Below are 15654 nucleotides of genomic sequence, written 5' to 3'. Positions count from 1 at the left end.
ATGGCTTCATTTTCTGCCAAAATCATGTGTAAAGCAGCATCCTGTTTGTGTTTAATTTGTATTTGTATTCCTGTGACAACCAGCGAGGTTCTGAGTCAACCCAGAGTCCCAGCCCCCGGCAGGGAGCAGGTGTTCAGGGCACCCGGCTGAAGAAGCATCTCATACCTGTGTGAATTTTTAGGTGCCTCTCCATGTCCTTCATGCCGTAGGCAGTCTTGAATTGGCAACCTAAAAACAGTAAAGAAGGAAGAATTAGAAAAGGAAACATGGCCGGCGCCGCGGCTCACTAGGCTAATCCTCCCCCTTGCAGCGCAGGCACACCGGGTTCTAGTCCCGGTTGGGGCGCCGGTTCTGTCCTGGTGCCCCTCTTCCAGGCCAGCCCTCTGCTGTGGCCCAGGAGTGCAGTGGAGGATGGCCCAGGTGCTTGGGCCCTGCACCCCATGGGAGACCAGGAAAAGCACTTGGCTCCTGGCTTTGGATCAGCACCGTGCGCCGCGCGGCCACTGGAGGGTGAACCAACGGTAAAGGAAGACCTTTCTCTCTGTCTCTCTGTCTCTCTCTCTCACTGTCCACTCTGCCTGTCAAAAGAAAAAAAAAAAAAAAAAAAAAAGGAAACATCGTAACTTTAGTGGGGGAAAACTGGCAGAAACTTCTGAGCCAAGTGAGAGAAGTAAACAAGCAAGAGGATGAACAGATCTTGTGGGGCTCTGGGCATGATGCACCAAGAAGAACACAACACCAGTCTTGGGCTTCCACCAAAACCCCCATGCAATCATGTCACACAACCCAAATGAGGTACATCCCGCAGCACAACTGGCTATGCTTTTCAAAAATGCCAAGTTCACACAAGACAAAACCTTAACTGTCCCTGATGAAAGGAAAAAGACACATAAACACTGTTGCAATCAGTGATCCCAGCCGCAGCCTGCACCAGGAGGGAATGTTGTTGTTGTTGTTTTGGACAGGACAAGAGGGGACGGTTGGTGGACTCTGAATATGCCGGCAGATCTGATGAGTAGCATGAACCTTAGTTTCTTGATCTTGATGACTGTGGTTACAGAGAAGAATGTTCTGTCTAGGATACACACGCTGGGGTGCTGGGCAGTAAAAGGAGCCATGACTGCAATTCATGCTCCAGTGATTTGGGGGAGAACACGGGTGGACATAAAAAGACTGACAAAGCGAATACTGTAAATGTTAACACTGGCACTCCAGATGGAGGAGAAAGAGGGGACTTTTGGTGCTGTTTTTGCAACCTTTCTGTGAGTCTGAAATGACTTTCAAATAAAAAGTTTAAAACAAACAGAAGTAAGGATAGAAAAAATAATCTTGGATGTCTTCTTGGAGACATTCCCAGAGGCCTGGAGTTCCCAGTTTCATTTATTTCTTTTTCAATTTTTTAAAGATTTATTTATTTTATTTAAAAGGTAGAGGGAGGGAGGGAGGATGAGAAAGAGAGAGAGAGAAAAAGAGAGAGAGCAATTGATCTTCCATCCATTGATTCATTCCCCAAATGGCCACAAAGGCTGAAGCCTGGAGCCATGAACTTCTTCTGGGTCTCCCCTGAGGATGCAGAGGCCCAAGCACTTGTGCCATCTTCTGCTGCTTTCCCAGGTGCATTATCAGGGAGCTGGATTGAGAGTTGAGCAGACAGGACTTGAACCAGAACTTATATGGGATGCCAATGTCACAGGTGGAAGTTCACCCTGCTGTGCCCCAACGTCAGTGCCCTCAGTTCCTGTGACTGTGAAAGCCTGGGAATGACCAGGACACGTGCTCATGGCAATGCCATGGGCTCTGGTTTGGGGCCAGGCAATGTGGCGCACACCTGCGTCCATTCATGAGAACTCACGAGCCCTGCAATATGATTTCAATGTCACATCCTCTACCATCCCCAGAGGATGTCACACTGCCATTACCTGGATAGCAACAGTTGAGCCTCCGCTGGGCAGGTGGGGTCGCTGGCTTTTTGGTGCGTGTCTTGGCAGGGAGGGAGATGACGGTGGCTGTCTGGTTTTCATTACTTTCCGTGGGCAGATAAGTTTGATAGCCATGTTCAAAAACAAACTCTGGAGCTGAAACTAAAAGATATGGTGGTTACTAATTTTCGTAATATGAAGGCTCCATAGTTACTCCTTTCGCTTAACTTCTTTTTTTAAATGATTTATCTATTTCAAAGGCAGAGTGACAGAGAGAGAGAGAGAGAGAAAGAGAGAGAGAGAGAGAATCTTCCATTTGCTGGTTTACTCCCCAAATGCCCAAAACTGCCAGGGCTGGACCAGGCTGAAGCCAGGAGCCAGGAACTCCATCTGGTCTCCCATGTGGCCATGTGGGTGGCAGGAATCCCAGCACCTGGCCACCATCTGTTTCCTTCCAGGATGCACACGAGGAAGCTTGTCTGGAAGCAGAGAGCCAGGACTCAAATGGGCACTCTGAAACGGGGTGTGGCCACCACAACACCCACCCCTTTCTATCTTGCGTTGCTGCGGGTGAACAAGCTCGCTTGCTTCCCAGGCTCCTTTGCTGCTGAGAGATGACCACATGGCCCAGGTCTGGGCGATGAAACACTAGAGGGCATCCCTGGGGAGGCCTCTATGAAAGATTTTCCTCCCTGATTAAAAAATAAAAAAGAACAGAAAGAGAAGCAGTTGAAGAAAGCTCATTCTGTCCTGGCTGCCCCAGTTCCTGTCCTTGGACACACGAAGGTGAAGATGTGATGCGTGGATCTGTGGCAGCCATTCTTTAACCAAAAAAGAAAAATCTGGAGAATCAATGCCGAGATAGAGCTCTGGAACTACACAAAAGTGGAGAAGAAATGCCCCTATAATTTATAGCATATGCATTTTTTAAATATTTCTTTTATTTACTTGAAAGAGAAAGAGAGAGAAAAAGAGAGAGAGGTCTTCCATCCGCTAGTTCATTCCCCAATTGACCGCAACGACCAGAACTGAGCCGATCCCAAGCCAGGATCCAGGAGCTTCTTCCAGGTCTCCCATGCAGGTGCAGCGGTCCAAGCACTTCAGTCATCTTCCACCGCTTTCCCAGGCACATCAGCAGGGAGCTGGTTTGCAAGTGGAGCAGCTGGGACTTGAACTGGTGCCCATATGGGATGCTGGCACTGTAGGCCAGGGCTTTGACTAGCTGCACCACAGTGCTGGCTCCATTTTTATAACTATTTTATTGTTAGGCACTTCATAAGCTCTAACACAAAACCCTAACAGACTACCAGAAAGGAACTGATGAAAGGAATTTTGGGCAAAATTAGTCTACTTAAATTCTTCTCAGCATAAATTTTACAAATGTGTATGTGCACTCGCGCGTGTGTGCACGCACACCCATGGACTCTTCAAAAAGTTTATGGAGGGGCCAGCACTGTGGCGCAGCAGGTTAAAGCCCCGGCCTGCCGTGCTGGCATTCCCTATGGGCACTGGTTTGAGTCCCAGCTGCTCCACTTTCGAAGCAGCTCCCTGCTGTGGCCTGGGAAAGCAGCAGAGAATGACCCAAGTCCTTGGGCCCCTGGGAGATCCAGATGAAGCTCCTGGCTTTGGGTCGGTGCAGCTCTGGCCTTTCAAACAAATAAATCTTTAAAAAAATGCAAAAGAGACCTAATATGAAATATCATTGTAAGATAAAAGATATAGGGCTAGAAGTTCTTTTTTTGCTTATAAAATTTTTTGGGACTTCTTTGTTAATTGAGTTTATGGTTTGGGGCTTGGGAGTATTTTCTTTCTTCCTTGATATTATCAGAGTCTGAAGTCCCATGGAGATTGCCTTCAAATGAGGGGTGCATGTCAGCAGTGGGGGCTGCTCCCTGGGTGAGTCCTCAGGCTAGAGACCCGGGTGACAACTCTGAGAGTCACTTTCATCGTCTGTTCCCCAACCTTCTGTCACCCAGCCACCAGCTTCGACATCGTTCCCACTCTATTGACAGAATACATTGGTATTAATTTAAATCAACGGAAGCTTCACTTCATCACCTATTTTGGCTTTGCCCCAAGCAATAGGACCCAGACTGCAGGTTTAAGGTGCTATACGTTTTCTGTACCTAAGATGTTACAGACTGAAAGAGGCACCATTATTTTACACATGAGAAAGTGCTGCCCAGTAAGCACATGACGGCACAATGCTCCCATATCCCTTCAGTATTTTATTTGATATTTACTGACAGTGCTCTGCTGGGATGTTGGACGTCTAGGTTCCTGACTGCCATCACTCTGATGTCTCTCGGGTCACACCTGGGCTCCGTATTTGGTGTCTGAGTCAAATCTGGATTTCCATTTCTCAGTGGAAAGGTGCTGAAGGAAGTCAGCTGCCCTCTGTTTAAAGTCAGCAGGAAGAGTCGACAACTGGTGCCCCCTGATGTCCCGGCTTGGACCAAGTCTCTCTGCTGCGTGCATCAGCCGCACCTGCCTCTCGCAGCGACGCTGTCACCCACGCCATGGCACGTGGCTGTTGTTCCAGCTTCCGCTCGCTCTGCTTAGTTCTCAGCGCATGGTCCCCAGCCAGCAGCACGGCAGCGACCTGGGAACTCGTCACGGGTAAGCCCTTGGTCTGCCGAGGCTCGCGTTCTGGGAGTGCCATGCAGAGGACTGGGATACTCACCTGAGCCTGAGAGCCAGCAGCATGGCCATCCTTCTCCACGTATCTCAGCAGGCAAACGTTTTGTGCCCTTCTTGGGGGTCGCCTTGCAAGAACTTGGGACTTTCTTCATTCCTCCAACAACAAACATTTGCTTCCTATTATCAAAGTGACCTCCTGAGCTGGTTCCAGATGCTCCTGGGCACACAGTGCCATCATTGAACTAAATCATCATGCAAGATCTTGGAGGACATTTTGAAAGGTACACACAGTTCCAAAAGCACACAATACGTGATCACAACAGATGTGATCAACTACCCTCAAGTTCGGTCACAAATTTAGGGGACTGTCTGTTGGCTGAGGGCACTCTCATTGGCTTTGAGATACACTGCTGTTCAGATACATTGATACAAAACCACAGGTCAGTCAATGACCACATGGGTGACCACAGGCCGGCTATGGAAGCTCCCTGAGCCTCGGCTTTCTCCCGTGAATGAGGACAGTCACTGTCATGTTGCCAAGGTTAGGGTGCGAGTCCAGCAGCACAGGAAATGCTGCAGTGAGTTCACAAAGAACATCAGCTCCTCCCGCTGAACAGGGCTCGACTGGGGCACTAAACTTTCTTTTTTTTTTTTTTTAAGATTAATTCATTTATTTGAGAGGCAGAGTTATAGAGAGGCAGAGGCAGAGAGAGAGGGAGAGAGAGAGGTCTTTCATCTGCTGGTTCATTCCTCAGATGGCTGTGGTGGCAGAAGTTGTGCAGATCCGAAGCCGGGAGCCAGGAGCTTCTTCCAGGTCTCCCATGTGGGTGCAGGGGCCCAAGCACTTGGGCCATTTTCCACTGCTTTCCCAGGTGCGTTAGCAGGGAGCTGGATCAGAAGTGGAGCAGCCAGGATGCCGGCACCATAGGTGGTGGCTTTACCAGCTACACCACAGCTCTGGCCCCCCCACCAAACTTTGGGAATGCTCAGGCCCCTGGGTGACCAACTGTCCCTGCTTGTCTGGGACTGGAGAGTTTCCCAGGACACAGGATGCTCAATGCTTAAGCCCAGGCTGCTGGGTAACACTAACCAAAGCTCCCAACTTTCTGCTCTATGCCTTTGCACCCAAGAGGCCAGGCCTTCCCTGCAGGTCAGCTCACGGGGTCCCCAGAACCCTCAGGAAGGCCATTGCCAGGTGCCACAACCTCCTGACCCTCCCTCCGCCTCCCTGGAGACCAGCTTGGCTGCTTCTCCTAAATGCCCTCTGCCCCCGCCTTCCCGGGCAAGTCACAGCAGAGAGAAGCCGGGCAGTATCCCCGATCTTAACCCTTTGCAGAGACGTGACTTGCAAACTTCTGTTCCATGGCTTGCCTTGTCATTCGTGGTCTCCTTTGATGCTCAGAGGGCTTAATATCTGATACCGTTCCGTTTGTCTCTTTTCACTTTTGTCGCCAGTGCCTTTGATGTCACTGGGAGGCAGCGGGAAGCACCGCGTGCGGGCAGGTTATACATAGCAAAGGGAAGCAGGTGCCTAATCGCAGGGATTCTTTTCAGGTTGGGACAAATCAGACGCGTGAACTGCCCCAGGGTAGACGGCCATTAGGCCAGGCGGGGCTCGCTCCAGAGCAGGCCCTTCCTTCCCGTGCCTTAGTTTCTCCATCTGTAGAAGGGGAACGATTTTCATTCCCGTCTCTCAGGGCTGCTGTGAGGACCGGAGATCAGGTATGCCAAGCTGTGGTTGCTCTTCTCATTTATTCTTTAATTTTCTCACCGACTACGTATTAAGCACCTTCTGTGTGCCAGGCTGGAGACAAAATCCCCTGTTGTCATGGAGCCAACACGCTGACTGGGAGAGGTGCACGCAGCGAAACGCCACGGAGAATTCCCGGAGGCTGGGACGTGCGATCTTCAGTACGACAGTGCAGTTTGGCCTCAGGGAGAAGGTGGCACTGGATGTGAAACACAGAAGCACCAGAGCCTCGCAGGTCTCTGGAACTCAGTCTCTGGATGGCAGCTTGCGGAGCCCCCATGCTGGCTTTATCAGGGCCGACCCATACCTCCCCTCCCCACACCTTGGCTTCTTCCCAGGATCCTCTGTGAACGGCAGGGCCTGCAGAGACACGCCAGGGAAAGGCTCCTGGTGGCCTTGACCCCTGGGAGGCTGCTGCTGACAGTGACGCCCTCGGCCCCTCTGGGGTTCCTGTGTGAGTGGAGGTGGAGGGTGTGGGAGGCCAGACTGACCCTGCAGCAACTTCTGTCTCATCACTCAGTAGTCCTGGGGCCCTGACCTGGTCAGTTCCCCGCTCTCCAGCTCTCAGACGTCGGTGAAAAGGTATGTTAGCGGTGACCTTGGAGCTTAGACTATTGTTCTGGTAAAGACTCGAGGATGGGGCCGGAGTTGTGGCACAGTGTGTTAAGCCGCCAGCCTGCAGTGCCCACATCCCATATGAGTTCCAGTCCCGGCTGGCTGCTCCACTTTCAGTTCAGCTCTCGCTGGTGTGCCTGGGAGAGCAGCAGAGGATGGCCCAGGTCTTGGGCCCCTGCATTCACGTGGAAAACCAAGAAAAAGCTCCCGGCTCCTGGCCTCAGCCTTGCCCAGAACAGGCCGTTGCAGCCATTTGAGGAATGAATCAACAGTGGAAGACCTCTCTCTTTCTGTAACTCTGCCTTTCTAATAAATAAAATAGATCTAAAAAAAAAAAAAAGACTCCAGGAGATGTTTAATCGTCTCTATATATGAACTTCCACAAACGAGAGAAAACGTGATATTTATCCTTCTGGGTCTGGCTTACTGCACTTGACATAATGATTTTTTTTTTTTCTTGACAGGCAGAGTTAGACAGTGTGAGAGAGAGACAGAGAGAAAGGTCTTCCTTCCTTTGGTTCACCTCCCCAAATGGCTACTACAGCTGGCGCACTGCGCTGATCCGAAGCCAGGAGCTGGGTCCTTCCTCCTGGTCTCCCATGCGGGTGCAGGGCCCAAGCACTTGGGCCATCCTCCACTGCACTCCCGGGCCACAGCAGAAAGCTGGACTGGAAGAGGAGCAACCGGGACAGAATCCGGCGCCCCAACCGGGACTAGAACCCAGGGTGCCGGCACTGCAGGCGGAGGATTAGCCTAGTGAGCCGTGGCGCTGGCTGACATAATGACCTTCAGTTTCATTCATTTTGTTGTACATGTTAGGATTTCATTTTTTATGGCTGAGCAATATTCCACATATATAGAACACACACACACACACACACACACTCTGCTTATCCAATTATCGGTTGGTGGACATCTAGGTTAATCCCCTATCTACCATTGTGAATTGGGCTGCTGTAAACATGGGAGCGCAGGGATCTCCTTTATCTGCTGATTCCATTTCCTTTGGATACATTCCCAGAAGTGGGTCAGCTGGGTTCATTTTTAGTTTTTTGATGAATCTTCATACTGTTTCCCACAACAGTTGTACCAACTTGCATTCCCATCCACAGTGTCCTAGGGTCCCCTCTTCTCCACAACAGTGCCAGCATCTGTTATTGTTTGATTTCTGGAGAGCAGCCATTCCAGCCGGAGTGAGGTGATGCCTGGGTGTGGTTGTTATCTGCATTTCCCTAATGACGACTCGAGGAGAACGAAACACCTGAGATCTGGGCTCACTCACGAGCTGATGCTAGCTCGCATCGTTACCCGCAGTGACAAATCATTCATCTGGGTTCAGGGGCGGCATAACAAGTGGCATTGGCCTTGGGGACCAGTGCACCCGTGCAGCAGTGAAGTCAGTGGGGACAATCCAGACCTCAGGTCCACTGGGCTGGAAAGACCCACAGCTGTGGCTGGGAGGTGCTGCTTGCACAGGCATGATTTGCATCCAGCCCCTCTTCACTGAGCATGGAGCAAGGGCTGTGGCTTTAGGTTGGGGGGGGGTCTCATTTCTGACTTTTGTATGCACTCGGGGCCTCATCCCCTGCCGCTGTTGAGATCAGAACCCCAACAGAACCCCAGTTGCTCACGGCCCCATGCACCTGCTGCGGCTTTCAGTTCGGGTTTTGCCTCCTGGGGATTTCCCTTGCTTTCCTTGAGCCTGGGCATGCAGCGTGGGGCGTCAGTGACTCAGCCGCGATGAGACTGCTGCATGAATTTCATAGAAAACTGACACCTTCTTCTCGGAAGTTTATACCCCTTGTGCCTTAGATCTGCTGGCTTCACACGGACCCGTGCAGCTCCTTTTGAAGGGAATTTTCTGTGAACCACCTGGAGGTGCCTTCCATACTGCCCTGTCCCATTTGTTTCCCCTTTCTCTTCTTCAATTAAAAAGAAAATCCCTTTTCATTACAATTTTTATTATTTTTCCAAAATAAAAAAGTAAACACTAATTGAAGAAAGCCTGGGAAGTATCAAAAAATGTAGAGAAGGAAATAAAAGCTCCCCAGCGCTGTCCTAGCTCAGCAGTACACACCCTCACATCACGTGCTTGCTACAGCCACACTCTCTTTTAAAGCACTGATCTCTGCTGTGATGAGATGAAATTACCTAATGATTTTTATCAGCCTTCATTGGGTTGGATGAGCCATGACAGAGGTCTTTCTCCAGCACTGTCTGTTAGTAGCTCGTGCAGAATCTGGTGATGCTCACAGAACATCTGTGGAGCTAACGATGGGCTACATGTGTTCTTTGTAGAAAGATCAAAGTATCAAACCGGGGAGCCAGTGTTGTGGCGTAGTGGGTAAAGCCACCACCTGGGATGCTGGCATCCCATATGATGTCAGTTCGAGACCTGGCTGTGCCTGAGAAAGCAGTGGAGGATAGCCCGAGGACTTGGACCCCGGCCACCCAAGTAGGAGGTTGGGAAGAAGCTCCTGGCTTCAGCCTGGCCCAGCCACAGCTGTTGCAGCCATTTGGAGAGTGAACCCATGCATGGAAGATCTTGCTCTCTCTTTTCTCCCTCTCCCTGTAAATCTGCCTTTCAAATAAATAGATAAATCTTTTTTTAAAAGTATCAAACTGGGTTCAGAGCATCAATCATTTGTTTTCTTTTTAAATTAAACAATTTTGCCACATTGAAGCATTTAGTTGTGTTACCATTTGCCCAAAACATCAATTTCTAGCGGCTGCATCATATGCCATCATTTGGGTGTAGCATAGTTTAATCAGTCATTTTCCTTTCCTGGACACTGAGGATATTTCTAGATATTTACTTTTTATTTTAAATTATTTATTTATATTTATTTGAAAGGCAGCAACAGAGAGAGATCTTCCATTCACTGGTTCACTTTCCCAATTCCTGCAACAGCCAAAGGTGGGCCAGGCCGAAGCCAGGAGCTGGAGCTCCATCCAGGTCTCTCATGGGCGGCAGGGACATGAGCTGTCACCTGCTGCTTCCCGGGGGCTGAATGGGAAGCCAAGGTGGGACCTGATCCAGGCACTCCACTATGGGATGCAGGTGTCCCATGCAGCACCTTAACCATGCCAAACACCTGCTCTGGCATTCACTTTTATAAATAACAGCTACCCAGAAGTGTTAACTTATCCTTAATGTCTTTGGTTGCACGTCTTTAAGTTGAAGAACTGGGGCAAAGTAGTGTGGAGGTCTTGTTGCTTGGTGAATGGTAGTTATAGGATCCTTTGAGAAAATGGAACTAATTTGCTTTCTCTCCTTTGGCTATCACAGAACAAAATGAGATCATTGTCGCTTAATTTTGCATTTCTTTATAATTAGTGGGAATTAACTGTTCTTCAGCATTTTTTACCCATTCAAATACCTACTTCGGTGAATGCTTGTGTCTGCTATTAGCTCTCCTTTTCCTATCGGAATTTTTACTTTTCCCCTCATTGATCTGTAAATATTCCTTACTGATTGCGCTGTCACTGCACCATCGCATATTCTGATCTCCCACTGTTGTACGCATGTGGGATTCACACCTAGGGTTCTTGATTACCAGACAGCTGGAAACGTGGACTTCTCTTCTGAGGACATCCACCTCCTTCTCTTAGACTGTTCCTAGGGGTCCTTTTTTAAAATTTTTGACAGGCAGAGTGGGCAGTGTGAGAGAGAGACAGAGAGAAAGGTCTTCCTTTGCCGTTGGTTCACCCCTCAGTGGCCGCTGCGGCTGGCGCACTGTGCTGATCCAAAGCCAGGAGCCAGGTGCTTCCTCCTGGTCTCCCATGCGGGTGCAGGGCCCAAGCACTCGGGCCATCCTGCACTGCACTCCCGGGCCACAGCAGAGAGCTGGCCTGGAAGAGGGGCAACCGGGACAGAATCTGGTGCCCTGACTGGGACTAGAACCCAGTGTGCCGGCGCCGCAGGCGGAGGATTAGCCTACTGAGCCGCGGTGCCGGCCTCTAGGGGTCCTTTTCATGTGCTGCCAATCATAGTCAGCCCAACTGTCCCCCTGTCCTTAGGGATGAGCCTCGGCTACCAAACTCCCTGACCACACCCCCTCTCTGCCTCTGTGCACTGGTCCAGTGGCAGACACCTGGCAGGGGTGTCTCACCTGGCCTGGATTAGGCGCTGGGACTAAGATGCTCAGAGCTGGTGTGGATTTTGCTTCTGTAAAAGGCAGGTGGTTCAGCGGTCACATGTGCCCAGACCATCTCTGGGTGTCTCTAAAATGCAGATTCTCCCCCACCAGTTCTGAGTGGGGAGGAGGAGTTGCCCTTCCAAGGCTCCAGGGTGGTGGCTATGGTCCTTGGACCACACTATGAGTTGTCAATGTGCAGGAAACCCTAAAACAATTCTAGCTTCTGCTTCAGTCTCACTCTGAGATCTGGCTGCACCACTGCCCTCAATTTTCCATTAGTTCCTATATCCTGAATAAAGCCTCTTCTTAGCTTAAACTACAGCCAAAGCATGGGTCTTGTAAGCAAACAGTTCCAAGTAACAGAAAAGCAACTTGCACGAACCTGGGGATTCACCACCAGGGAAAATCAGAACCAGCGGGTAGACCGGGCCCTCCTTCCACACTCACCTCTCCTCCCCACCCCTGGGTTCTGCTGCTTTTTCCTCAGGCCTGTGGAGCACCTGCCCCACCCAGACCTGGCTGCTGACAGCTTTCCTTCCTCTCTCCCCCTTCTCCTGTCCAGGAGGGTTCAAACTTGGTGGTGCCCAGCCACTCTGATGCGCACATCTCAGGCAACGTCTGGATATTGTTACAGCTGCGTTTTTGACAGCTTTTCCAGGACATTCTCTTGCACACTGGCATTTGAGAATTCAGGCACCAGCCCTCTGCAGGGGTGGGGCAGGGCGGGGGTGGGTGCTGGGGATAGGATCTCTCCTTCCTTGTCTCTTGCTGGCCCAGCTGCTCCACTTCAGGGCCAACGGGCATGCGCCTGTGCCTCCATTTTGGCGCTGGGATCGGGGGTTTGTCAGGGAGCACATCCTCCCTGACGGGGACAAGTCGCCCCTTTCCCTGTCTCTGTGCGTGGCTGATGTCTCAAGCAGGAGCAGCCATCTGCAGCCATGGAGGTCAAGGGCATTGGATAAGAGCCCGCAGCAGAGGACAGCAAGAAGATGCAAAGATCCCACCACGTCTGAGCTGCAGGATGGGCCCTGGACACGCCTTGCCCCATCTGCTTAGAGAATGAACATCTTAGCCAACCAAGCTGCACTGTGCTTCATGCTGCTAAGAGCAGCACACGGCATCTGAACTGACCTGACCACTGCTGGCTGACTGACACGCCCGGGGGAGGGGCCTGGGAACCTGCATTCCCACCAGAGACTCACAAGCTTGAGAGGCACAGCGAGGAAGACTGCGAGGGGCCGGGGGCTGTCGTGGTTACGAGCACAAATCCCACAGCCGGAGAGCCCGAGCGTGAGACCCGGCCCCACCACTTCCTCTCTCCGTCTTTTGGGACAAGTTACTGAACCCTTCTGTGCCTCAGCTTCGCTCCTGGCAAACTGGGGATCATCACTACACTTAGCTTAAGCTCCTGAAAGCCACTTCCTGTAGAATACCCGGATGAGCACACGGCACGGAGCAGGCACTACAAAAGAACCAGCGCTAGCATTTGAATTCGCCAGACCCTTGTAGCAGTCCCATCACCGTCTTCCTGCATTCCTCGTGCACTCAACAACTCTCAGGGGCTCCCAGCTCCTCCTGAATGACAGCCAGAGCTGAAGCATGACTCCGACCACAAGCCCAGCCCGGGTCGTCCCTAGCCACCTAGGGACTTCAGATCCTGCTCTGAGCATGCCCCGCTCCAAAGCCTCCCAAGGAAATGCCCTCTTCCCGCCTTCCTTCTCCCAAAGGCCACTGCGTCTCTTAGAGCCTATGACGCAGTTGGTCCCGTTCCCAATTGCTTGCCCTGGCTTTCCCCGCTGGGACGGACTGATGCCCTCTGTTCATCCTCTGCACGCTGCAAGTCACAGCGGGGCGTGCGCGTCTGACAGCGAAATCCTCTTCCCCTCCCTGAGAAGCGTAGACTCCTCCAAGGGCAGGCACTGCCATGGTCTCAGCTCCAGCACCCAGGGCACAACACCCATGCAACCCACACTGAGCTCTCCCAGTGGGGCGGACGCCACGCCATGAGCCTCAGGCACACGGACAAACATGATCCGTACCACGGCATTTTCCTGCACTCACTCAAAGCACCTAGGATGTGCCAGGCTTGGCGCTGTGTGGCAGGAAGATAAGATCCATCAGACTGCTGCTTGCGGTGAGCTTTACGATCTAGTAAACTAGAAATTAATCTGGGGGCTGGGAGGCCGAAGTGAGCCTTCAGAGTATTTGTTTAAGGCTGTCAATATCAGTTAGGTGAGCTGGGGTCTTGCCCTGTATCAATGACCCCCAGCCAGAGACCACCAGACACCTGCAGCTGGATCTGTTCATGGCTTGTCACAGTGAGGCAGCCTCCCACCACAGAACCACAGGCCATCTCAGTAAGAGGGAGCTAGAGGCCGGCGCCGTGGCTCACTAGGCTAATCCTCTGCCTTGCGGCGCCGGCACACGGGGTTCTAGTCCCGGTTGGGGCGCCGGATTCTGTCCTGGTTGCCCCTCTTCCTGTCCAGCTCTCTGCTGTGGCCCGGGAAGGCAGTGGAGGATGGCCCAAGTGCTTGGGCCCTGCACCCCAAGGGAGACCAGGAGAAGCACCTGGCTCCTGCCTTCGGATCAGTGCGGTGTGCCAGCCACGGCAGCCTTTGGAGGGTGAACCAACGGCAAAGGAAGACCTTTCTCTCTGTCTCTCTCTCTCACTGTCCACTCTGCCTGTCAAAAAAAAAAAAAAAAAAAAAAAGAGAGAGGGAGCTGGAACGCATTTCTCACGGGCTTGAGGCCCATGCTAGATGCTGCTGGGAAGAGTTCTAGAAAACCTGCACTGGATGGGGGCTGTCCAGAGGGGAGGGCAAGTCCATGCCTTGGCATCTCAGCAAGTATCATCGGAAGGAGAGAGAGGATGAGAGAGGCTGAACTTTACTAGGTAAACCAGGGAAGGGGACGCTTGGTGCTTTGTGCCCTGAACAATGCGCCTGTTCTATCCGGGCTCAGACATGATTACAGGGGGGTCTGGTTTCTGCCTTGTTCCACCAAGGTCCCTGAGCACCCTTATCTGATGCTGACATTCTGTGAAACTGTTCAATAGGACAGCACGGCTGGCTGGTGAGAGCCGGCCCAGCTCTGGCCATACCCAGGCCCAGCTGGCGATGACCTAGCTGGTGATGGTTGCCGGCTGGCTGTCTGGACTGCTCTCCTCTCTCAGCTACTTGGCCAGACCCTCCCCCACCCCATGTAGAACCAACTGTTGCAGACAGTTGCTACTGCCTAGCTCCTGACTGCCAGCCTGACTTCTCTGGCTAATTAAAGACTGCTTGTAACCGAATAAACAATCAATTAAAACTGATAAATGCTACCTGTGATAAATGCTACAGGGGAGGAGAAGGGAAAACCAGGCTGGCTTCTAGATGGAGGTGCCTTTTAACCTAGGACCTAATGGACAGGAATGAACCAGAAGTGGTGGGAAAGCGCATTCTCAGTCAAGTGATCCACTCTAACAATGGCCAAGGGCTGGCCCCGCGCCGGGCTCTGTGCTAACGTTCTCCGCGTGCCGTTGTGTTTAGTTCCCACAGCTCCTGTCATGGTTAGGTTCAAGAGCTAGCATTGACAGCTCTAAGGGTCTTCCATCGAGGAGCCCACGGAAGCCTGGCTAGGATCCTCTGAGGTGAGTACCATCATTGCTCCCAGTTGACAGCTGGGAACATGGAGACACGAGCCTCACCAGTCACCTGCCCGGGTCAGGTGGTTAGCGAGCAGTACAGCCAGGGTTTGAATCCAGGTAGTCCATCTTGGGACTTCAGGCCTTCAACACCAAACCTGTGGCCCTCCATTTATTCTCATCCCCGTTTTATGATGAGACTCTGCAGGCTCTTGTAATCTGCCACGGTCACATGGCCACGTGGTTCCTGAGGCTCTCACCAGCCAAGATTCATGCTCAGAGACCTGACTCCGACGCCCCAGCATGTTAAGCCATGAACTCAGCGCACATGGGATGCTAATGTTCTCCCATCAGCATCTAATTTTACTGCTCTAGTGTGAAAGTTCATAAATCACATGCCAACAAGAGGCCGCTTGCAAAGCTGGCAGAGAGGGAACACATCTCACTTTACATTCAACTACTGTCGGGCAGAGAGGAGATGCAGGAGCTGAGGGAGGAGGGACCAACACGCATAGGACCGCCTGCAGGAGGGTGTGTGCAGCCAAGTGCCGTGGGGTGGGGGGTTGGACGGTGGCCTTGGGCGGTCAGGGACCCTCTGACCTGGCTGACACCCACTCTCCCCTGGGAGCCTGTTACAAACTCAGATGCCTGAACCCCAGCTCCAAGACCGCCCCACTCAGGAGGCGGAGACCAGGCACAGGCATCTGTAACAAGCTCCCCAGGGATTGTGGTCCGTGAGCAGTGTGGGAACTGGCAGCTAAAGGGATGCTGAAGCCCAGGAAGCCAATCTTGTAAATGGGAAAAGGAAGCAGAAGTGGGCTTGTTTTGCTGGCACAGAGGCAGGAAGAATCAGGAGGAGCAGCAGAGACAAATGCTGCGAATCGCAGCTTCCATTCCCCACCTCTGTGTTAGGTTCTGCATCAATAAAAGCGATCGCTCCTTGAACCTTGGGCCCCATCACTGGAA

The 15654-nt window shown here is 51.9% G+C and overlaps 1 protein-coding gene across 2 annotated transcripts in view; it reads right to left on the bottom strand.

The window, feature by feature from the left end:
* Window positions 1-15654, bottom strand: part of ZFP64 (ZFP64 zinc finger protein) — an 84823-nt gene that overhangs the window by 56524 nt on the left and 12645 nt on the right. For both annotated transcript variants that reach the window (XM_070051683.1, XM_051832673.2), the window contains exons 3-4: window positions 1920-2081; window positions 166-228 (exon numbers count right to left, since the gene is read on the bottom strand). In XM_070051683.1, coding sequence (XP_069907784.1) covers window positions 166-228; window positions 1920-2081 — 225 coding nt within the window. The remainder of the gene's footprint in view (window positions 1-165; window positions 229-1919; window positions 2082-15654) is intronic.

Source organism: Oryctolagus cuniculus, chromosome 11, assembly GCF_964237555.1.
Source record: "Oryctolagus cuniculus chromosome 11, mOryCun1.1, whole genome shotgun sequence".
Taxonomy (NCBI): Eukaryota; Metazoa; Chordata; class Mammalia; order Lagomorpha; family Leporidae; genus Oryctolagus; species Oryctolagus cuniculus.
Note: the sequence above shows the minus strand (reverse complement) of the source record. Positions and strands in the feature narration are given on the sequence as shown.